This window comes from Carcharodon carcharias, chromosome 9 (genome assembly GCF_017639515.1).
Source record: "Carcharodon carcharias isolate sCarCar2 chromosome 9, sCarCar2.pri, whole genome shotgun sequence".
Classification (NCBI taxonomy): domain Eukaryota; kingdom Metazoa; phylum Chordata; class Chondrichthyes; order Lamniformes; family Lamnidae; genus Carcharodon; species Carcharodon carcharias.
Genome location: NC_054475.1, coordinates 47088889 through 47113563, shown reverse-complemented (window position 1 = coordinate 47113563; position 24675 = coordinate 47088889). Strand labels below are relative to the sequence as shown.

Sequence of the window (24675 nt, the reverse complement as noted above, 5' to 3'; positions counted from 1 at the left end):
CTTGCTCCTCCCATTGACCTGCAACACCAGCACTTAAGCACTGTTGCAAGTTGTAGGCATGAGTACTTTTATTGCTGCTAATTGATTCTGTCTTCAGGTTTCAGTGGCGGAAAGGCAAATAATGAATTACCAAGATTAAACTTGGTAATTTGTCAGCAGATTTGAACCACAGAAAAGTTACAGTGCAGAAAGAGGCCTTTGAGCCCATCATGTCTGTGCCGGCCAAAAAAGAAAATTTAAAAGAAGCTAGCCGCTCATTTTAATCCCACTTTCCAGCACCTGGTCCGTAGCCTTGCAGGTTACAGCACTTCGGGTGCAGATCTAGGTACCCTTAAATAGGTTGAGGGTTTCAGCCTCTACCAGTAATTCAGGCAGTGAATTCCAGACACCCACCACCCTCTGGGTGAAACGTTTTTCCTCATGTCCCCTCTACTCCTTCTATCAATCACCTTAAATCTATGCCCCCGGTTAATTGACCCCTCGGCTAGGGGAAACAGGTCTTTCGTGTCTACCCTTTCTAGGCCCCTCATAATTTTGTACACTTCAATTAGGTCACCCCTCGGTCTTCTCTGTTCTAAGGAAAAGAACTCTAGTCTGTCTAATTTTTCCATTTAGCTACAATTTTCAAGACCTGACAACATTCTTGTAAATCTCCTCTGTATTCTCTCCTGAGTGATTATGTCCTTCCTTTAATGTGGTGACCAGGACTGCACACGAAATTCCAGCTGTGGCCTAACCAGTGTTTTATACAGTTCTAGCATTACAGCTCTGTTTTTGTATTCAATACCTTGTCCAATAAAGGAAAGCATTCCATATGCTTTCTTTACCACCTTGTCCACCTGTCCTGCCATCTTCAGGCACCTGTGGACATGCACTCCAAGGTCTCTCACTTCCTCAATCCCTTTCAATATCCTCCCATATATAGAGTATTCCTTTGCTTTGTTTGCCCTCCCTAAATGCATTACCTCATACTTCTCTGGATTGAATTCCATTTGCTACTTTCCCACTCACTCAACTAAACTATTGATATCATTCTGGAGACAACAGCTATCCTCTTCACTAACAACTGCATAGCCAATTTTTGTGTCATCTGCAAATTGCTCCCACATTTAAGTCCATATCAGTAATATATATGATAAACATCAAGGGCCCCAACACTGAACCCTGTGGAATGGCACTGAAAACCGCTTTGCATTCACAAAAATATCCATTGACCATTACACTTTGTTTCCTGTTGCTGAGCCAATTTTGGATCCACCTTGCTACCTTCCTCTGTATCCCATGGGATCTGACTTTTACTAAAATCCACGTAGACAGCCTCCACTACACTACCCTCATCAATCCTCCTTGTTATTTCCTCAAAAAAATTGATTAAGTTAGTAAGACACGATCTTCCCCTAACAAGACCATGCTGACTATCCCTGATCAACCTGTGCCTTTCTAAATGACTGTTTATCCTGTCTCTCAGAATGGTTTCCAATAATTTACCCACCACCAAAGTCAGACTGACTGGCCTATAATTTTATAGCCTATCCCTCGCACCCTTTTTAAAAAATGGCACAATATTCGCAGACCTCCAATCCTCTGAGTACCTCGCCTGTATCTAGTGAGGATTGGAAAATGATCCTCAGAGCATCCACTATTTCCTCTCTGGCTTCCTTTAACAGCCTGGGACACAGTCTGGTTTACATCAATATAGAAAATCTCCAACTTCTGTAGTACCTCATCTCCCCATCCCAAACCGCAGGGCTGGACCAATACTGCCGCAAGTTAAAGCAAAATAATTGTCTCCCTCCCATTGGTGATGATAACTACTTTTAGGGAGCTCTTATTCCATGCAGGTTCATCCCAAAAATTACCTCACCAGTGGCAAAAGGTTTTTAAGGTTTTTTTTTTCCTTCTGGGAATATGCATACTATTCCACCAGGCACATAAGCTATGTATTTGAAAAAGAGCCAGGGGCCAACTGTGATATGTAAACAAACACAATGTACAGTAAATGGAGAGGCAGCAATTTGTTGGCAGCAATCCAAACTCCTTGTATGAAGCAAGCTGAAAGAAGGAGCTAAAGAATTAACTTCTTACAGGTAAATATTGCTGTTTACAAGGATAAAGGTAGTTCAGAATGATTAGTGTGACCAACTTCGGTAAATTGCAACAAGGTTTGGAATTTTGGATCAAATTAACATTCTTTAAGAGACAGTGTACCCACACTAAAGGCAAGAACTGAAACATATTTGCTATAGGGCTGGGGGGTGAGGTGATAATTCTGGATAAATTGAGAAGATTTGGGGGTGTTTTGCACATTTTGCACTCAGTGGAAAGGTCAAACATAGACCAGGTGCAATTCAGACCTCCCTAAAATTCCATTTCATTCTCACCAGACATTCATTGTGAAAGCATTTGGAAGTGTGCCTTCCAATTTCTGCAAATGTTTCTTTTCTACTGATCAAGGCCACACACTGTGCGCCACCTCCCACCCGCGCCCCCCCCCCACCAACTCTGAACCCACCACCCACTGCCCCCCCCCCCCCCCCCCCCCCCAGGAAAGCAATTGATAATCACCTTGAGCTGAACTAATCCAAAATGCCACAATAAACATTATATTTGCTTAAAACTACATGAATAAAAAGTGTGCAGCTTCTAGTGTCCATGTCTGAAATGGAAAAAAATACAAGAGGAATGGTGAGTGTTTCTTTAAACAATAATTGACCATATTTTGGCAGTGCGAACAGTAACTCCACTCAGTTCATTGGCATGTGGACAACATGTCTATACAATTTAACCTGACACTGTTCAGTTCATCATCCCTTTGACAAACCTTGATCACAATATCCAGCCACAGTGAACAGAGTGCAATGACCTCTAAGTCTGTGCTGGTAACAGACAAATTATATTTCACTACCATTACAGATCTGATAGCACTTTCATCATTTTCTCCCATTTAATCGTTTTTTCCCATTAACTCAGGGTCATTTAACGTTGCCAAGTGCTAAGAACAGCTTAGAGACATCAGAATGCCACTCAGGCTAAATTCAAACAGAAACCACTCAATTTATTAACCACGTTAAACTCCATTAGACTCAAATATGAATGTAGAATGTAGAAATAAGATTATTATGGCCCTGTGCAATTGACTGATACAGCCAAAAGTGATCTTGGCCCTTGTTTTTAAGTGAACTGTATCAACGCAGAGAAGGGTGAACTATTAAAAGAATTCAGAGGAAGTAGTGAAGGTCAATTATTGACTAAGCTGCGATTGAAAGTAGATATGTGCTCAGGGACCACAGCAAGAGGTCTTCCCACAATGTTCTTGAGGCCATGAAACTCCATCTCAATCAATAATGAGTTTATATTATCATCCCAGGTTTTTCTGGTGTGTTTTGATTTGATTGTTTTCAAGTTATTTTTCAGTTAGAGAATCTAATTTATTGGTAATTCAGTTGTGGAGGCAGCTTGCTCTATTGATCTGATCTCCACTGAAGAGGAGACAAGCATACATGAATGCAAATGTGGTACAATTTCCCTGCATTCCCACGATCCTATAGTCAGTAGACATGGTGACGGTGGGTATTTTATAAACCATTGCGGCCCTTTCACTCTCTCTGGGTTAATCAAGTAAAATGGTGGGGGGTTGTGGTGGTACAAGTTCCACCTGCAGACACTGTTGGGTTTTAGTTCCATGTCATGCCTTCTTTATGATAAGATACAAACCATCAATAACATGATAAGTTGAGCATTTCATGCTAATTTTTGTGTCCCTGTCCTACATCAAGCCTTTCGTAGCCAGCACTATAAAAGGTAATTTAGGAATACAGCTTTTGAGTTTTATCTTCAGTTGCTGTTTAATCTCTGAAGCCTGCCTGCCTTTGATCTCCATCTCTCTCCAAGTCTGATTTCCAGAAAGAACCCTGTATTTCACTGACAGAGTGAGCTAATACCCAGGATACAAGAACACTTTGCTGCATCTTCAACAGATTCAACCTGCAACCAAGTTCCTAGGACGAAGACCATGAATTCTGCCTGACAAAGCCACCTAAAAGAATCTATTTTGGACATTGACTTGCTGAACTCTGGACTCACATGAAACCATAATTCTTATTTTTATCATGGTCTTTGCCCTGAACCTTTCTTTCCCTTATCTCTCTTTTATTGTATGAATGCAAAAAGCGGGGGGTTGTTAATAGAGGATTGAATAACTCCAAAACTGAAAGGTTGGGGAAAATATGCCACAACTTATAAAGGGGAAACTCAAAATTCAAAAACACCTTTCTATTTACGTACAAGTAGTGAGTGGAGAAATCAGGGCTGTTCTAAACTAAACCCCCCATCTGTCCACAACACTTAATTTAGACTATTGACCATTTTAATCATTTCATATTTCTATACAATTTGCCTGCTCACAGTATTATTTTTCATTGGGTATATATTCTTTTCCAATTTTCGTACTTGTACCTCTCCCTCCAGCAGAGAAGATGGCTCATGGATATTCACAAAGCCACGCTGCTTTGTGATTATCTGACAGCAGGTAATTGTTCAGATAGGAGTCTTGCTGGAGTTTTACAGGTGTAAGGAATGCTACTCTATCTCAGGACATGACAACTGCCTGATGTCTGTAGAGCAGCAGAGTCTGATAATCAGTGTCTCAAATTTTACATGCACAGTTATAGATCAGCAGTTATAGATGGAATAGATCCAGAACTATAGACCAATTAGCTTAACTTATGCGATAGGAAAGATAATGGAATCTTTACTCAAAGATGTAATAGAGAAATATCTAGAAACAGAAGATATAATAGTCACAACAGAAAAGGGAAAGTCATATTTAACCAAGTTTACTGAATGCTTTGAAGAAGTAACAGAAAGAATAGACAAGAGTAATGTAGTAAATGTAATATATTTGGTTTCCAATAGGCTCATGACTAAGATCAGGGTTTGTGGAGCCAGGAATCAAGAAGCAGAATGAATAGCAAGCCAGCTACAAAACAGAAAACATGGGGTTAAAAGTCAATACCCAGACTGGCAAAAGGTACAAAGCGCTGTTCCATGAGACTCAGAGTCAAGACCCCTGTTGTTCTGAACCTACATTAACAGTTTAGACACAGGAATCGGACGAACAATTCAAAATTTGTGAAAGGCACCAATTTGGAGAATGTAGTTAATTCTGAGGAAGATTGCAACAAATTACAAAAGATGTTAATAAGCTTTCAGAATAGCCATATAATTGGCAATTAATTTGAATGTGGATAAGTGTGAGGTAGGAAGAATGAGCAGCGGAATGAAAAGGTCACATACTCCTTGTGTCAGAAAAGCCTGAATGGGACAGAGAGGCTGAGGGGTCTAAGGACACAATAGGGATTTTTAAGAATATGAAAAGGTTTGGCAATAATAAAATCTTATATGTATGTATCATATTTAATATAAGAAAATTTCCAAAGGGTGCTACATAGGAACGTCATAATGCAAAGTTTGATGTCAAGCCACCTCAGGCAGTAATAGGGCAGATGGGCCAAAGCTCAGTCAAAGAGGTAGAAACGATAGCGAGGTTGGGAGGTTTAGGGAGGAAATTCCAGACTTTAGGGTCCAGGCAACTGAATACATGTTTAACAACAATAGGGATGTTCAAGAGGCCAGAATTAGATGAGCACAGATATCTCGGAGGCTTTGTGGCTGGAAAACGTTACAGTGGTAAGACAGATGTGGAAAAATGTTTCTACATCTGGGGACTCCAAAAGTAGGTGTAATAAATACGATCTTCACAAATAAATTCAATGGGCAGAATTTTATGGCCCCATTTCGGCGGGGACGGGGCCATAAAATGTGGCGGACCTTTATAAATGCCACTGACAACAGCAGGAACGTAAAATCTCGCTGTTGTAAAATTTAGCCCAACGGGAAGTCTAGGTAGAAGTTCTTTACTCAAAGAGTGGTAAGAATGTGGAATGCACTATCACAACGTTGAGGTAATTAGCATAGGTGTGTTTAAAGGAAAGCTTGGAGAACACAAGAGGGAAAGGAATTGAAGGATATGTTCATAAGGTTAGATGATTAGTGTGGAAGAAGGTGCATGTAGGGGGCAGAAACACTGACGTGGTCTGGTTGCGCCAAATGGCTGTAGACCCTCCAGGCTCAATTTTAACCCACTCAATACCCATTCGCTTACACAAAGTTAAATTCAAACTGCATGGGTACATAATCAGTTCTGGCCACTGAGAATCTGCAACACACATTGTTGCTGCCTTTCATTGATAGAAATAGGGAGATGTAATATAGGTTAAGTATAATGAGCTACTATATCCCTTTGATGATGAATCAGCGGAATTTTAGTTCCAGAGGCCACTGCTGCTACATTAGTGAAATATTTGGTTGTCAGTATATCTTTAAAGGCATTTTGTGAGAAGAGAGATCTGTCTATTTGCTCCCTTCCGACCCTCTCCACTGCCCAGCCACACCTGCTGGATCTCCAGTCCTTACCCTACCTAACCAATAAAATGGTACAAATCTTCTTGATTGAGATTATGTTTAAAATTATGCAGTATCGTTATTAAAGGCAGAAAATATGGACAGAATCCAAAGTCATAGTGCAGTCTCAGGCTACTGAAACATTAGTTGGGCTACTGAAATGTCAATTGGATAACTGTCTTTCAAATCATAGAACAGTACTTAGATAGACCAGAGAAAGCAAATAAGGTTTAGTTGTGATCACAAGGCTTCAGGGTTTTGGTGGGCTACCAAATTCCAGAAATAGCCAACCCAATCTGGTGGCTACCGAAAAATTGTATATTTTGGTCACTGAAAAAAAATTGAAAACCAATCTGAAAGGGTTTGTGAAATGCAAATACAGGCAGAGCAGGCAGGCAGTATGTATCCAAAACACATCCTGAAACTTCAGGCAGGCTTCGGGCCTTCAATGTTCGGATATTTCCTTTAAGTCACTTGTTCTACGATGTGAACATCACCAAGTCTCTGAAGCTCCTGTTTCTCTCCTCATACAGGGTGTACAAACTGGTACACCAAGCGCTGTGATACGTCGGGCTTCCGGATGATCCCCTTTTTATAATATTGCCGGATAGAACGGCTTAGCTTGTCATAGTTCATTGCTGGCCGGTTCTTCCGGATTCCCCATAACCTGGCAACATGTGCAGAATCTTCAATCTTAAATATACCTGGTCAAGAATAAAACGAAGAAAGTTCCTGCTTGTTAGTGGTTATTGCTTACATAAATACTCAACAAAGAGCTAGGTGGGTTAAAGTGTTTTCTTTTCATTCCAATATCAAAATTCCAATCCAACATAGGGGAGAATTTTCATGTCAGCATGCAGGGGCAGGCCCCACATGCCAATGCATAAAATGACGCATGGTGACGTTGGGCGTGCGTCCCGATGTCACCGCGCATCATTCCGATCTTTTGTTCGGCGGGTGTGCGCCAGAGGTGGCTGTGCACCTGCCGAACTGTCAAAGGCCTGTTAAGGCCATTAAAAAGCCAATTAAAGTAATTATCAACGCAGCCCATCCAACCTTAAGGCTGGTGGGCAGGTGAAGAGCCCAAACAGCCTTTGCTTTTTTCAGGAAACCTCACAGGCGGGATGAGGTTTCCTGAAGGTTTAATAAAATCTATAAATAATTTATTCACATTTCATAAACTTGTCCCAGCTCATGTGGCACTGTCTAAATAATTTTTACCTTTATTTAAATATTTCAATATGAACTTAATCTCCCTGAGGCAGCTCCATGCCTCAGGGAGATTTCTGCACTCTTTCATGTGCAAGGGCAAGAGAGTGCAGGCTCCGACTCTCCCTCTTTACCCCTACCCGTGCAGGTAGCGCTGAGTGCTACTAGCTGTGCATCACGCTGGGCGGGCCTTAATTGGCTCGGTGCCCACCCGCGCCTCCTCCTGACTGGCCTGCCCGGCAGGGAGAAAATTCTCCCCATATAGTTCCAAGTCAGAATTATAAATGTTGCCAATCCTATCACAATGAAGTGCATGTTCTAGTTGTAGGTGAGAACAGTTGTTAATAATTGGGGAAAGGTGAGGGCATTATTCTTAAGTTTATGTAAGAACCAGTTTCCACCTGGGAGGAGGAAAAGAGAGCCTGCCCCTATGTTCTTGGGTTTTGTGAATAGACCCATGTTAAAAAAAAATTGGCTCCATCTTCATCCTTTACTCAATGAATGAGCATTGAGTTATAACAAGGATTGTGTGTGGTTTGGAGGGGGACTCGCATGTGGTGGTGTTCCCACGTATCCATTGCCCTTGTCCTTCTGGATGGTAGAAATTGTGGGTTTGGAAGGTGCTATTGAAGGGGGCTTGGTGATTGGCTGCATTTCAGCTCATAGGTGGTGCATAGTGAGCCACTGTGCAAGGTGACGGAGGGAGTTAATAAGGTGGTGGATGGGGTACTGATCAAGTGGGCTGCTTTGTACTGGATGGTACTGAGTTTCTTATGTGCCATCAAGTGGAGAGTATTCTATCACACTCCTGACTTGTGCCTTGTAGATTGTGGACAGCATTTGAGAAGTGAGGAGGATAGTTGCTCGCCATAGGATTTCCTGCCTCTGACTTGCCAGAATATTTATATGACTGGGCCAGTTCAGTTTCTGGTCAATGGTGACCCCCAGGATGTTGATAGTGGGAGAGTCAGCAATTGTAATTCCATTGAATGCCATGGGGAAATGGTTAGATTCTCTCTTGTTGAAAAGGTCATTGCCTGGCACTTGTGTGACGTGAATGCTATTTGCCATTAATCAGCCCAGGCCTGAATGTTGTCCATGTCTTGCTGCATGAAGGCATTGACTGTTTGAGTATCTTGGGAATTGTGAATGCTGCTGAACATTGTTGAATCATCAGGAATCATCCCCACTTCTGACCTTATGATGGATTGATGATCTTTGATAAAACAGCTGAAGATGCTTGGGCCTAGGAGCCTGCCCTAAGGAACTCCTGCAGCAATGTCCTGAGACTGAGATGATTGGTCTCCAACAACCAGCACCATCTTCATTCATGCTAGTTATGTCCTTCATGCTAGGTGTGACTTCAACCAGTGGACAGTTTTTTTCCTGATTCCTATTAACTTCAATTTTGCTCGGGCTCCTTGATGCCACATCTGTCAAATGCTGCCTTGATGTCAAGGGCAGTCACTCTCACCTCACTTATGGAATTCATGTCCAAGTTTAGGCCAAGGCTGCATTGCTGTCTAGAGCAGAGTGCCTTGACAGAACCCAAACTGAAAATCAGGGAGGGAGCAAGTTATTGCTGAGTAAGTGCTGCTTGTTAGCACTGTCACTAACACCTCCCATCACTTTGCTGATGATTGAGAGTAGACTGGTGGGGTGGTAATTGGCTGGATTGGATTTCTCCTGCTTTTTGTGGACAGGACATGCATGGGCAGTTTTCCATGTTGTTGGGTAGACGCCAATGTTGCAGCTGTACTGGAACAGCTTGGCTAGGGGTGTGGCTAGTTCTGGAGCATAGGTCTTCGGCATTATAGCCGGAATGTTGCTTTTGCTCCTTCCAGTGCCTGTTTCACATGGAGTGAATCAAATTGGCTGAAGGCTGGTACCTAAGTTGCTGGGGACCTCAAGAGGAGGCCAAGATCACTCAGCATTTCTGGCAGAAGATGACTGCAAATGCTTCAGCCTTCTCTTTCGCACTTATGTGCTGGGCTCTCCTACTTTGAGGATGGGGATATTTATGGTGCTTCCTCATTGTTTAATTGTCCAGCACCATTCAAGAATGAATGAAGTAGAACTGCTGAGTTTTTTATTTAGATACATTGGTTCTGGGATTGCTTAGCTCTGTCTATAGCATGTTGCTTCCACTGTTTAACATGCATGTAGTCCTATGTTGTAACTTCACCAGATTGGCACCTCATTTTTAGGTACATCTGGCACTGCTCTTGGCATACTCTCCTACACTTCTCATTGAACCAGGGCTGAGCTCCTGGTTTGTTGGAAATGGTAGAGGGATTTGCTGGACCATGAAGCTACAGTTTGTGATTAAATCCAATTCTGCTGCTGATGGCCCACAGCACCTCACAGATGAGGTTTTGAACAGCTAGATCTGCTCTGAATCTATTTCACTTAGCACGGTGGTAGTACCACACAACGCGATGGAGGGTATCCTCAGTGTAGAGACAGGATTTTGTCTCCATAAGGACAGTGGAGGTAGTCACTCCTACCAATACTGTCATGAACATATGCATCTGTGACAGGTAGATTGGTGAGGGTGCGGTCAAGTAAGTTTTTCCCTCATGTTGGTTCCCTCACCACCTACTGCAGGCCCAGTCTGATATGTCTTTCAGCCAGCTTGATCAACATCACTAGAACAACAGATTATCCGATCATTATCTCATTGCCATTTGTGGGATCTTGCTGTGCAGATTGGCTGCCCCAATAATAGAATGTTGTCCTGCAGCCAATCATTCTGGAATCCTGCACTTATCCAGATAAATATCAAGGAATGCTACAATCATTGCAACATGGCTAAAAGCACAGTAAGATGCTGACCTTTCTCTTTATTCAGCCAGCGGATGAATCGACCGTAGTTGTGTGGCTTCAGCAAGAGTTCCTTCAGAAATTGCCAAAGATGAATTGGTTGTCCAGAGCAGGAGGAGTCTGCCTCTGTGTTCATCCACCCTTCATCACTGCCTGGTGAGAGGAAGCACAGTTTGTCATGTGACTTTTCCTTGCACTTTGTTCAACCAGTGGACAATGCTTAACCTTAAAAAAGAAGTCGTTAATACAAAATTAATTGCAAGTGATCTTAGTACAGAGGGACAGGAGAAACTCCTTCACACAGAGAACCTCGAGGATGTGGTGTCAAATCCCAGGGATAATAGTTCTTTCTCAACTATGTCAACATTCAAGCTTAGATTGGATAACTGGATGGAAGAGAAAGGAAATGAAGAAAAGGTGTGGTTCAGTGTGATTAAGACATTTTCTCACAAGGAAAGTAAACACTAGTGCAGACTTGTTCAACTGAATGGTAACTTCTATGTAGTTCTAAGGCTGCATTCTGAGGCTGCATTTGTGAATAAAGTTAAGATAAAGGAATTCTATTAGCTTTTTCCCAATTCAAATGTGCAGTCTATGTTTAAAAAATATTTCAATATAAGTGGAGAGAGTCTTACCAATACCCACTCATAAAAATGCTATTGAAGTATGGCACATCATTTTCAGGATGGAGATTTTTGCTTTGATGATATGGATTTGTGACCTAGTCAGGTAAGGGCTAAGAGGAGTTACTGAGTCCAACTTTGAGGGAGCTGTGCACTTTGTTACTGACGGTCTCTGCTTGTGTGGATTCGGTGCCCTGACCGATTGGCTCTTTACTTTGAAGAACTGAATTTTGAAGAATTGATTCTTGAACGAGGTTTATATAATGGGGTGAGTTAGCCATTGGTGTGGATTAGGACCCTCTTTGTGTTGTAGGGTGACTTCCGTTGCCCCACACTGTTTGGTATTTGCATTTACATAGTGCTTTTACCATCCAAAACTACTTCACAGAGGCAAAGGCAAATGCTGATTGATGGTGAGAAAGAGTTAGAGGAGAGAGGTAGTAATATGGAAAGGTTTAAGGAGTGAGTTTCAGAGCAGTCATTCATACTTTGTGACTTTTTTCCATTTGAAAAACTCTCCCTGGTCGGGGGATTTGTGAGGAGTTTCGGGGGTGGGGGTGTGGGGTGTTGTTTGCAGTAGTGGGGGAACCTACACACCAACAAAGGGAAAAGCATACTGTTGGTTTGGACTGGCGTGCTGAGCACTCCGCTTCCCTCAGTGCAGACAAAATGGCTGCCTCTCTCTGTGGGCCTTGCTGCCTTGGAGGTTTCTGGGGGAAAACACCTCTCGATGTGTTTTGGTGTCTTGGTGCCCTCAGAGGTTTGCAGTGCTTGTACAACATTACCATTGAAGCTGGAACTGCAGCACAAGGAAGATTAGGAACTCCTTCCACCCAGGTACCCCATAAAAACCATGAATGTTAATTACCTCAATAAATACATCTTCCTTTCAAAATCAATGAAAGGAAACAGGAAAAAGACTTGGATATACAGGTTAATTCTAGCTCTTTGTAATAGTTTGATGTTTCAAGTGCTTGCTTCAGGCAAGACTCCTCTTTACATAGATCAGTCTCACCTCTTTGCAACAGGATCACTGGACACACCTACATGGGTGTTATGAATGCTGCTCTTGATTAGGTTGCTGGAGGAGAGGCAGATGGATGAGGTCCACAAGTCTGTGGCACAATAAGTACAAATGAAACATTTCCACTCAATGGGGGGATGGAGAGCAGGACAATTTGTACACATTAGTGCTCAAAGGCCCACAGCCATGAAGTTGTTGAATTCCTGTTGCTGGCCTTGTGAAGAAAAGAAGGCAGCAAGCAAAGGTTTGGAACATCATGATAAGGAGGGAAGAGTGGAAGGTCAGCCTATTGTGGGATGCCACTTCTGTGCACCCACCAATGACCAGCTCGAACAGCACTGACAAAGGCATTGGCATGGATCATGCACTCTATCAGAATGTGATATGTGCCACAGGAAGACATAGTGAGTACTGAGCGAGTTTGTGAAATATTGGGGAATAGTTAAAGAACAATTTTCAGTCCTTGTCTAATTTATTTTTCTTGTAAGATCAGGGTCACATTCTGTGAAACCCTGTTCCTGTGTGATCCCTGCCTTTGGGACATGGACATCCCTCCATATTACCAAGAGCCTTTTACAGAGCCCGAACAAGGGGACACTACTCCATCTGGTCCAAATTACGTAGAGGTTCAGCTAGACCAAGAGGCAGCTATTTGATTTTTAATAATTATTTTGAGTTTGTAGTTGGGTTGTTATAATAACTAGATAAAACAGATTGGCATGTACAATACTGTGTCACTAATGTACATAAAAGCTCTAGTCCCACATAGCACAAGGAGTGTATATGAATGCATTACACAGCACATTCTTGAAAAGTGCGATTTTATGGCAGCACTAAATGGAAAACCTTGACATAAATTGCAGGGAAGCCACAAACACTCTTGGTACAATCCTTCTGTACAGATGCCTTAGGACCGGCTGCAATATTCACACTCAGCAGTTATTCCCTACAGCATCACTGAGTACTTAAGCTTCACATAAAGATTTCATTTTCTAGAGGGAAGTTCTACTCCACTCAATGCCTGTCTTATACACAGACCTTTCTTGATAGTTATTGTGTGGGGATCTTGCAATTCAGCTCTCTTCCTGTACTACAGGAACACAGGAAGAGGAGTAGGCTATTCAGCCCCTTGAACCTGCTCCCCATTCAATAAGATTATGGCTGAGCTGCGACCTAGCTCTCTATCTGTATGGGGACACCCGCATCTTCATGAAAAATGGTTTGGCAAATCTTTTCACTTCTAACTCACTTAACAAGATTTTAAAAATTATAAAAGACTCCTTGCTATAACACTTCCCGCACAGACCCATTCCATCAAGGCAAATGCATTTTTGCTGCCATCACAAGGCACAGGGGCACCTGCATAAAGACGAGGATCCTTTGCAGTGCAACCTGGATCAAAACTGATCAGATGGTGATTGCTGCATTGATGGAGCCCAGATTGTTCCACTACCAGTTACTTCTGTTATTCCATCACTAGCCATGGCCTTCCTGCAAGTATGTCAGCACAGCTATGAGTGGATTGAATACATCACTTACTATTAATATAAAGAGAGGTTACATACCGATGGAATGTTCAGATGTTGAGAGCAGCATATTAGCATTATATCTGTTATCTCCAGGTGATGACTTCTCTTTCATCCAGGCAGCTGGAAAATAGGAAAGTACTTTGCTTTAATATCCATGAGTTTGCTATGGAGAGGGGCTTTACATAAAAGAGTTATAAGAAAGTTATGTTCTATCAGTTAAGGAGTTAGAAAACAGGGGATGAAAATTTGTAGCTGTTGCAGTGTCTACCTTCTGTACCATTAGTGGGAGCCTGCCAGAATGACTATTCCATCTACCACCCTCCATAAACTTGAATTTATTCAAAATTCGGCTGTCATTACTTGAACCAAGGTCCTGTTTGCCCATCACCCCCACGCTCACTGAAAATACATTGGCTTCAGGTCCAGAGGCACCTTGATTTTAAAATTCTCATCCTTGTTTTCAAATCTCTCTGTGGCCTCACTCCTCCCAATCTCTGTAATCGCCTCCAGCTCTACAACCCTTCAAGATATCTGTACTCCTCCAATTCTGGGCTCTTCTGTATTCTGATTCTAACTGCTCCACCATTAGTTGCTGTACCTTCAGCCAGATCAGCTGCCTGGGCCCTAAACTCAGGAATTCAATCCCTCAGACCTTTTGCCTCCACACCTCTCTCTCCTCCTAAAAACTTCCCTCTTTAACCCAGTATTTAGGCATCTGTCCATATCTTTAACTCTACATATACCCATCAGAAGCACCTTGGGGTGCTTTACTATATTAAAGGTGCTATATAAATGCAAATTGTTGATGTTGTTGATTACCATTACCTGGCATTATCTATCTATACTACTTCACCAATCAGTCTCTATCTCTACCTTCAAAAATCCTCCAAAGCTCCTGCCCATGAACTATTTTTCCTCTAACCCTTTCATTTCTGTACAGAAGTGTCACTTCTGTGTTTTGTTAAAAGTCTTAAAATGCTTGTGTGTGTGGAAACATTGAAGTTGTTCTTTGTTGTTTGTTACCTACTCTCCTGGACCATCACAAGCTGAACATAAGAAAGTAGTACAGCTTTGTCTATGCTAAGCTGGAAAGTGTGGGAGTGAAGCTGATTGACCAAGAACCTGATGTGCTCAGCACAATTTCAATATTAAACACTAAATCTGTTAGCTTGGTTGTTCCACCCTCTAGTGGTCCTCTAAGTGAATGATGGATTTGACTGAACATTGGAGATCATTAACCAACATGTTGACTTTCGACTAAAATTTGATCGCCTCTGAAAATGGATGCAGATTTCAATACACGATTAACCTGCGGCCGCTCAAAGTAATGCAGGCAGCATGCAAACTTTTTGCTGCCTGCTAACTATAATGATAGTGGCATGCAGTCCAACATTAAACATGCTGCAGAATGGCTTCACAGCCTCTGCAGGTGACCCAAGTTCAAGTGAGCTTAGCACCACTTAAAGCTAGCATGCACTACTTAAAACCAGGCTGCACCTCTTAAAGGCAGGTGCATCCAGGCTGCAGCAGGTGCTGGAAGTCTTGTGGAAGAGTTTAGGAGCAGAAGAAGGAGTTAGATGCCACAACAGACCAGACAGCATGCACCCTAGGCTCTTTGATACAGCATTGTAGGTCTTGATGTAGGAGATGGACAGGAGAAAAGAGACCCTCTATCCACAGGGAACAGGACACCCTCTGGACGGACACTGTGAAGGCTGTTGGTCAGTTCCAGTAGTCTAGCTTCAAGGATCTGGATGCAGTGCTGCAAAAAGTTCAATGACCTCACCCGAGTGGTCAAGGTCAGTGAATGCATCTTCACATGCCACATCCTTATAAATGAACCACTAGTCTCAACACTGCTCAATTCACCATCTGCTGCCCCACATGATTCAACTCCCAACAGTTTCTACCAAACTCGATTCAAACCCAATTTCACCAGCCTCACCTCACTCTCACCTACTTAGCACTGCTGCAAGTCTCACACTCACATCTTGCAGCTTGCACGCACTACCGAGTAATCAACTGTGACAGGTACATCATCCAAACACATTGCATCACACTTACTTATACACTTCCTTCTCTCACACATGGAAGTAGCAGCACCTAACAGGCAAAAGGCAGGCATGCCAGTATGTCCTCATCCCCAGAGAGGAGAAAGTGCTGGTAATCATAAGGGCAACCATTACGGATGCCTTGGCCAGCTGCAGGATTGGAACCATAGAGGATGTTCCTACCTAATCCACCTTCTTACATCCCTCTTCCCCCTCATCCCATTAGAAATCTCTTCTAATTTACAAAATGCAGGGTGTGTAACTATGCACCTCTTATTTCCCTATCCCCCACTTCCCTCACCTAACCCTACCCTTGTGGCTTTATCCTTTCAGATACCCAAGAACCGTTACTTGGTGAAGAATTTGTGCAGGAGCCTGAAGTCCAAGAGGAACAAGAGATAGATGAAGAAGAAACACTGTCACTTGGTCTCACACTTGCAGTCATCAGCTCAAATACTAGCACTGCGTGTACTTTAAAGGGAAGCAGAGAGGTGGGATCAGCACCCAGTGAGTCTCTGGGCACGGGCGAGTTGCAACCCAGGCAGGGGGAAAGAACAGCACAGCTACTCGCTCCCCAGAGCATGAGGTCGCCCACGAGATCTGCTGTAAAGGACTCAGATGAGGATTTCAATGGGGCGGCATTCTGAAAAAGGCTGATGAGCTTACACGCAGAAATGCTTGGTACATTGGCAGGCCTGCCAGAGAGCCTGATGTCACTGTCAAAGGATATGGAGGAGTCTGGTTCTAACATGACATGAGGTTTTACACAGTGCTTGGAGCCCATCATTTCCAGTGTGGGAGTGGTGGCCAACTCCAGATCTGACCATAATGTGGCTTCTGAGGCCGATGTCTCAATTTCTGCAGCACGAGCAGAAGCCACCCAACATCTGACTGTTGCAGAGAAGGCTCAGATTGGAGGCAGCAAATCTCAGCTTGGATCTCAGACTTCTGCCAGCTCAGCTGCAGATACCAGTGCTCAAATGGGACATTCAGGGTCTCACTGGAGTCCAGCCGCCTGTCCTGCAACAGACTATTGGCATTGCTGAGGCAGCTCCCCAGGGGAGTGGCAGTGACTTCATGGAGCACAAACCTTGTGTCCTCTCTCAGCATTCATCATCCCACCAATGCCACTCCATTTGCACCGTTGCTGGTGACCTCAGCCAGCCAGCCCAGACTGTTGCCCAGGCCAAGGTGGTGTCATCCAAAACCAGGCCTCCTAGGCATAGAGCTGTTTGAGGGCGTCCCGATCTGCCATCTGCATCTCCCCTACAGAAAGTCAGCAGCATTCCTCCAGTCATTCTGCAGCCACTGTGTAGAAGCAGGAGGCCAGGCAGAAACACCAACCAGACAGGGACTAAAGGAATGCACAAGGGTGACTAGTTGACTGTTGTATGGAATATTGGATATTGTTGGATTAAGTTAGTTTGGTATGATTGTTTTGTGGTGACTTGTATTTCAGCATTGCTCCCAAGAGATTGTCTATAACAGAGGAATGGGAAGGTGTGGAACAGTCTTACAATGGCGATTCAGGGTTGCATCCACAGGAACTATAGTCGATGAGTCAGTCTGGGCTGGAATGGGAATGTGCAGTCTGCCTTCTCCCTTCCTTCTCATCCTCCTACTCCTCCTCCAGAGGTGCTTACCATATTCCCTGGTGGCGAGGGCTAGCCCTCATGATGGCTAGGTCATGGGTGATATAGCCATGAATCAGGACATGTACACATGTAATGTGGATGTAATTTTGGTTCCAAAGTTGACACCCATAGTGCGGAAACTACGGGCACCACGGAGCCAAATTTCACAGTCTTTAACTGAAGAGCATGATTGAGAATCAGGACTGGCAATTTTGGGTTGATATAATTCCTGGAAGTTTCATCATGTCCACCTTGTTTCTAACTCCAGTATATTTTTTAACTAATACATGAACATGTACAAAGGCAAAGAAGCACACTATTTTAATGCGGCCATGCTCACAAAGCTTAATGCTCACAATTAAAGCTGTAACTCATATGATCCTTCACACGTGGCTGCAAAATTAGCTGCTGCAGTTATCACCAATTAATGCCATGTATTGTCTAACTGCTTTCTGATAAGGGGGTTATGATAATCCCCAGAACCTAAAATGACAACTCTTCATTGTGTATCACATGGCTTTATAGAAAATGGCTCGTTACACTGTTGGTTGTTTTAATGACTCTTTGTTCATATTTCTAGGATGTTTCATTGAGAAACTGCTCACTCTTAACTGGTACAAGGCTGTTCACATTACCTGATGTTTCAGTGGGAAACTATTCACATTGTCTGATATAAACTTTCTCAAACTGCCTGATAAAAAGGTGTTCACACTCTGCACACAGCAGCAACACAGGCCGGGATTTTCCAGCCCCGCTGTGGCGGGACCCACCTTGGGAGATTCAGCTGCCCAGCCAAAAGTCCATTGGCATTCGGTGGGATTGGACGATCCCGGCTACAGGCGAGGCTGGAAAATCCTGCACATAGATACAAGATGAAGCCATTTAGCCCCTCGAGCCAGTTCTGCCATTACATGAGATCATGCCTGACCTGTGACCTAATACCTGCTTTTGCCTCATATCCCTTAAAGCATTTGGTTCACAAAAAAAATCTACCAATCTCAGATATAACAATTGATCTAGCATCCCTCTGTGTATAGAAGTGTTTCCTAATTCCACTCCTGAAAGGTTTAGTTCTAATTTTTAGGCTATGTCCCCTGATCCTAGACTCCCCCATTAGTGGAAATAGATTCTCTCTATCTACTCTATCTATACTGCCTAATGTCTTGGAAATTTTGACCAAACCACCCCTCATTCTTCTAAATTCCAGGGAATACAACCCTAGTTTGTGAGATCGCTCTGCGTAACTTAACCCTTGGAGTCCAGGTTTCAGTTTGGTAAATCTATGCTGCACTCATACCCTTCCTACGGTGCGGTGTTCAGAACTGTTTGCAATACTCCAGTGGTGATCTAAGCAGAGCTTTGTATAGCTGAAACATGATTTATTAGCTCTTGCATTCTGGTCCTCTACATATAAAGGCCAACATTCCATAAATCCATTTAATTATTTCTGTACGTTGTCATGGTCTATGTACCTGAACCCCCAAAGTTTCTTTGGGCCTCCATGGTTTCTAGCTTTTCACCGTTTAGAAAGCACACTATTCTATCCTTTTTAGGTCCAAAGTGAATAACTTTACATTTGCCTATATTGATATCTATTTGCCACAGTTTTGACTATTCACTTGTAACCAATGTCTCTTCCATCTACTCTGTTTACAATGTCGCCCACCTTTCTGCCACCCACAAATATGGATATGTGGCTTTCTATTAAATTCATTTATAAATATGGCTGAGGCCCCAACACAGATCTTTGTGGGAATCCAGTAGTCACATCTTGCCAATTAGTCTAGTTGCCCATTATCCCTACTCTCTGTGTCCTGCTGCTCAGATAAATTTCTAACCAGGTCAGTGATTTGCCTTCAATCCCATGGACAGAATTTTATAGTTTCCCCTATTGGGGGATTTACAGGTGAAGGGGCCCATAAAATTCCCCAGGTGGTTTTGCCACCAGCCTCCTGACCTGTCTGCAATTTTATGGGTTCTGGGCAAGGCCAAGCCCAGCCCATCCAACCTTGTCCCGACTGATGTCCTTAAGTGGGCAATTAATGCCCACTTAAGGGGCTGTTTCCCACCCGGGAAGAATTCAGGAGCAGGGGGAAGCCTGGCAAGTCACCCTGCTTGGGCCTTGGGCAGCAAGTGAGGGGGTAGAGGGTGCGCCCTCAATGGCCTCCTTTCTACCTTGGGGGTGACAGCCCCCCTGCCCTCCACAGTCCCACAAGGTCTGCTTCCCACTGGTGCTCCATCACCCCTGGCTTCCCCATCAAGACACCTACCCCTCTCTTCCCATTACCCGGGTCTCAACTGCCCACTCCAATGTGAGATCACCTGGTCCTGGATTCAGATTTTGAACCTGGGAGCTGCTTGTAGTCCTGGTCAGCCGGCCAATCAGATTGGTCTGCAGCTCTCTGCGGCGGGACTCCCTCCTGAGTGAGTTCCTTCCTCCCAAGTTCCAATTAACACTCCTAAAGTTTCCACTTTAGCTAACAGTCTCTGATGAGAAGCTTTATCAAATGGAAGTCCATATAAATAACATTAATCCCCAGTCCACTACTTTAGTTACAAATGCATATTGGTGCTTTCTGGCCAACTGAGCACTTTCAAGGTGTTCAGTCACCCTATCCTTAATGAGAGACATGAATAATTTTGACACAGCAGACATTGGGCTAACTGGTTTATAATTCCCTGGTTTACCTCTGTCATCTTTTTTAATTAGCAGAGTGACATGCACAATTTTCTAATCTAAAGGAACAGTTCCCAAATTGAGAGAATTTTGGAAATTATAATTATAATCTGCAATGTTCTCACTACTTCCTTTAAAATGCTGGGATGGAAACCATCTTGTCCTGGCTGTTGGTCACTCTTTAGTGTCATTATTTTCTTCATTACTGTTATTTTGCTGATGTTAATTTTGGTGAGTTCCAATCCCTGATTCAATATCAGCTTTCTTCGATTATCTGGGATGCTGGCCTCATTCTCTACTGTAAATACAGACGATGAGACTCTGGACTCGGTCCTCAATCAGTTGGTGGAGCAGCAAAGGCAATCATGGGAACATCAGTAAGGGATGCTGGTGCACTCCTCAGATTGCAAGGCACCATGGAGGAGTCTGTATACCTTCAGTCTGAGGTGATAGTGCTGACATGCCGACATGCCTGGGTCAACACTGGCAGGATGGCAGCCACCATGGAGACCTTGGTCCAGAACATCAGTCCTGCACTGCTGCTTGGGCTGAACTCCATCACTGATGCCATAGTTGGGTCTCCAACTGTGTCAACTTGAGAAGAGTGCGGGGTATCTCAATCTCACTCCAGCTTCCCCATCTCCTCCAGGAGCCAGCCACGGGCCCTCAAGCACTCCGAGGGAAAAGGACCAGCAGCTCAAAACCCCAGGGCCATACATCCCAATCTGGTATAAAGTCACTCACACCCCCTCGTGTAAAGTCACTCACACCCCCTCGTGTAAAGTCACTCACACCCCCTGGTGCAAAGTCACTCATGCCCCCTGGTGCAAAGTCAATCATGCCCCCTAGTGTAAAGTCACTAATACTCCGAGGTGCACTGTTACTCACGCTATCTGGTTTAATGATGTTCATACAACCCGGTGCAATTGTAAACTTCCAAAATTCCTTGGTGTAAAGATGCTCCCACTCTCCGCTGTACAGTTGGTTACAATTTTTTGTGTAAACTTACACAGTTTCTGGTATAAGGGTGCACACGCTGCCTGGTGTATGATTGCACACACTGCCCGGTGTACGATTGCACACACTGCCCGGTGTACGATTGCACACACTGTCCGATGTACGATTGCACACACTGTCCGGTGTACGATTGCACACACTGCCCGGTGTACGATTGCACACACTGCCTGGTGTATGATTGCACACACTGATGTAAACCATTGGCTTTGTTTGCTTAGCTCTGTCAACTCTCAGGGTGATCAGCTGAGGGCAGTTGCAGTTTCATTGCTGAATAAGAGGTCATCTCGCGCCATCTGTTCTCTCTGCGGTAGCTTGATTTACAAAACAACGGAGTGGTCAATCTGACACACAGAGTGGTGCCAGTCTTTTGGGTTATTCTTTTCCACCCTCACACTTGTATTACGCCCAATGCCTTAGATTATTTAGTGCCTTTTTCTACTGAAGTATTTAATGTTTTGATGAAGTCATTAGAAAACAATCCATTCTTATTGGCACAAATTGGCGTGGGAACCAACACAATTGGCTATTTAATCCAGGATTCATCTGATTGAAGTCCTCTAACCATTCAAATGGAATTCCACTTGGGACCAAGGAAAAAATTTTTAATGATGGGCAATGTATAATGACAGAGTTTTTAATAATGGCAAAATTTCTAATTCCGGTGCCTGTAATAATGCAGATTGTAATCCGACTCCAAGAACTGTGGAGAGGATTTTGATCACTGAGTATAATAATGCTAGGACATGTAATAAAAAATGTTTATAACAATGCTAAAGTTTATCATCAGTCTAAATATATAGGTTTGTAATGAGCAAGTCCATAATGCTGAGATTTGTTATAACAGAGCATTATAAACAAGAGGTTTACAACATAAAGGTTTGATGGAGCTCTTTACTATAGTGATATTTTAACTAAGACATTTTTAATGAGAGCCTCTAATCATGAAGAGGCTTATAACATGACTTTGTAATAGGAAGGAGGTTTATATGACTTTGTGATAATGTGGAAAGATGAGTGGAACTGAGGCTCTTTTCACTTCAAGAAAATGAATTAAAATTTGTGAGGTTTTAATCAGAGAAATAGGGACAAGATTTTTCTGCGGTTTGTTGAGTTGATAGCTGGAGGTGATGAATTGGAATCATCACCTGAAGGGAAAGGTTTTGTGATTTTCTTTTTACAGAAGATTGTTAGAACAAAGAACATCCTAGCAGAAGCAATGAACAAGGTCATAGCTTTTAAAAGGGAAACAACTAAATATTCAAAAGACAAAAAATAAGTAAAAGCAGGAAAGGGCACAGAAATTGAACAAAGTGGCAGCTTTTTCTGAGAGTTTTTGACGGTACGATAAGCTGAATGACCACCTTTGTATGCAGTTCTGAAATTCTGTAATTTAAATTAATATTTGTAATAACAAACTGGTTCATAATGAGCATTTGAAATAGCAATATTTGTAATGAGGGTTTATACTAATGGGGTTTACCAGCATGGTTTTTATAACCACAAACTTTATAGTCCTTAACAGTTTTTATACGGTGGGAGTCTGCTCATAAAGTTTTATATTAAAGAATTCCAAGCACCACCAACATAAAAATTAAAGTGCCCTGTTTATAATGGTGCCCTCTGAGTTATTGTACACTAGATACCATCAGTTAAGAAGCAGAATTTGCCTATCTATACTGAGGACTCAGTTGTGTATGCATAATTTGAGCAGTGGTTTGGACTGAGTGCCACCACAGCTAACCCAGGCAATGGAACCTGATAGGATGGATATCATGGCATTGGATAACCACTCACCTTGCCAGAATGTCAGAGTGACACTTCAACAAAAATCACAAGGCGGGCAGAATTCTTAGGGGATCTTGGAATAAATCTTCAAGGGTAAAAAGAGATAGCGCAGGCATGTTGCAGGCTCAGTATGGATCTGTGTTGTGACAGCAGTGACACAAAGATTGACCACTGTGTGTTAGGAGAGAAAAAAATAAGCTTCTGACCCTTCCCTAATCTCGACGCAAGATTCTCTGACCGTTAAATGCATGTTTATACCATCACGTAAAACCAAACTAGTCTGTGTTTACAGCATCAGGTAAGACCAGACTAGTCTGTGTTTACAGCATCAGGTAAGACCAGATTAGTCTGTGTTTACAGCATCAGGTAAGGCCAGACTAGTCTGTGGTTATACCATCAGGTAAGAACAGACTAGTCTGTGCTTACAGCATCAGGTAAGACCAGGCTAGTCTGTGTTATACCATCAAGTAAGACCAGACTAGTCTGTGTTTACAGTCATCAGGTAAGAACAGACTCGTCTGTGTTTACAGCCATCAGGTAAGACCAGACTAGTCTATGTTTACAGCCATCAGGTAAGACCGGACTAGTCTGTGTTTACAGCATCATTAAGACCAGGCTAGTCTGTGTTTATATTGTCAGGTAAGACCAGAGTAGTCTGTGTTTATACCATCAGGAAAGAACCAACTAGTCTATGTTTATAGCCATCAGTTAAGACCAGACTAGTTTGTGTTTACAGCCAACAGTTAAGACTGGACTAGTCTGTGTTTACAGGCATCAGGTAAGACCAGACTAGTCTGTGTTTACAGCATCAGGTAAGACCAGACAAGTCTGTGTTTACAGGCATTAGGTAAGACCAGACTAGTCTGTGCTTACAGCATCAGGTAAGACCAGACTAGTCTATGTTTATACCATCAGGTCAGACCAGACTAGTCTGTGTTTACAGCATCAGGTAAGACGAGACTAGTCTGTGTTTATATTGCCAGGTAAGACCAGACTAGTCTGTGTTTATACCATCAGGTAAGACCAGACTAGTCTGTGTTTATATTGCCAGGTAAGACCAGACTAGTCTGTGTTTATACCATCAGGTAAGACCAGACTAGTCTGTGTTTATAGCCATCAGGCAAAACCAGACTAGTCTGTGTTTATACCATCAGGTAAGACCAGGCTGGTCTGTGTTTATATCATCAGGTAAGACCAGGCTAGTCTGTGTTTATACCATTAGGTAAGACCGGACTAGTGTGTGTTTACAGCATTAGGTCAGACCAGACTAGTCTGTGCTTACAGGATCAGGTAAGACCAGGCTAGTCTGTGATTATACCATCAGGTAAGGCCAGACTAGTCTATGTTTATATTGCCAGTTAAGACCAGACTAGTCTGTGTTTATACCATCAGGTAAGACGAGACTAGTCTGTGTTTACAGCCATCAGTTAAGACCAGACTAGTCTGTGTTGATACCATCAGTTAAGACCAGACTAGTCTGTGTTTACAGCCATCAGTTAAGATCAGACTAGTCTGTGTTTACAGCCATCAGTTAAGACCAGACTAGTCTGTGTTTACAGGCATCAGGGGAGACCAGACTAGTCTGTGTTTACAGCATCATTAAGGTCAGTCTAGTCTGTATTATACCATCAGGTAAGACTGGACCAGTCTGTGTTTATATTGTCAGGTAAGATCAGACTAATCTGTGTTCACAGCCATCAGTTAAGACCGGCCTACTCTGTGTTTACAGCCATCAGGTAAGGCAAGACTAGTCGGCGTTTACAGCATCATTAAAAGCAGGCTAGTCTGTGTTATACCATCAGGTAAGACCAGACTAGTCTGTGTTGATACCATCAGTTAAG

The 24675-nt window shown here is 43.0% G+C and overlaps 1 protein-coding gene across 2 annotated transcripts in view; it reads right to left on the bottom strand.

Annotated features, from left to right (window-relative positions):
* Nucleotides 1-2550: 2550 nt before the first annotated feature.
* LOC121282206 (SAM pointed domain-containing Ets transcription factor) overlaps nt 2551-24675 on the bottom strand; it is an 80327-nt gene continuing 58202 nt past the window's right edge. For both annotated transcript variants that reach the window (XM_041195792.1, XM_041195793.1), the window contains exons 4-6: nt 13707-13790; nt 10507-10647; nt 2551-7166 (exon numbers count right to left, since the gene is read on the bottom strand). In XM_041195792.1, coding sequence (XP_041051726.1) covers nt 6988-7166; nt 10507-10647; nt 13707-13790 — 404 coding nt within the window. In that variant the 3' untranslated portion in view covers nt 2551-6987. The remainder of the gene's footprint in view (nt 7167-10506; nt 10648-13706; nt 13791-24675) is intronic.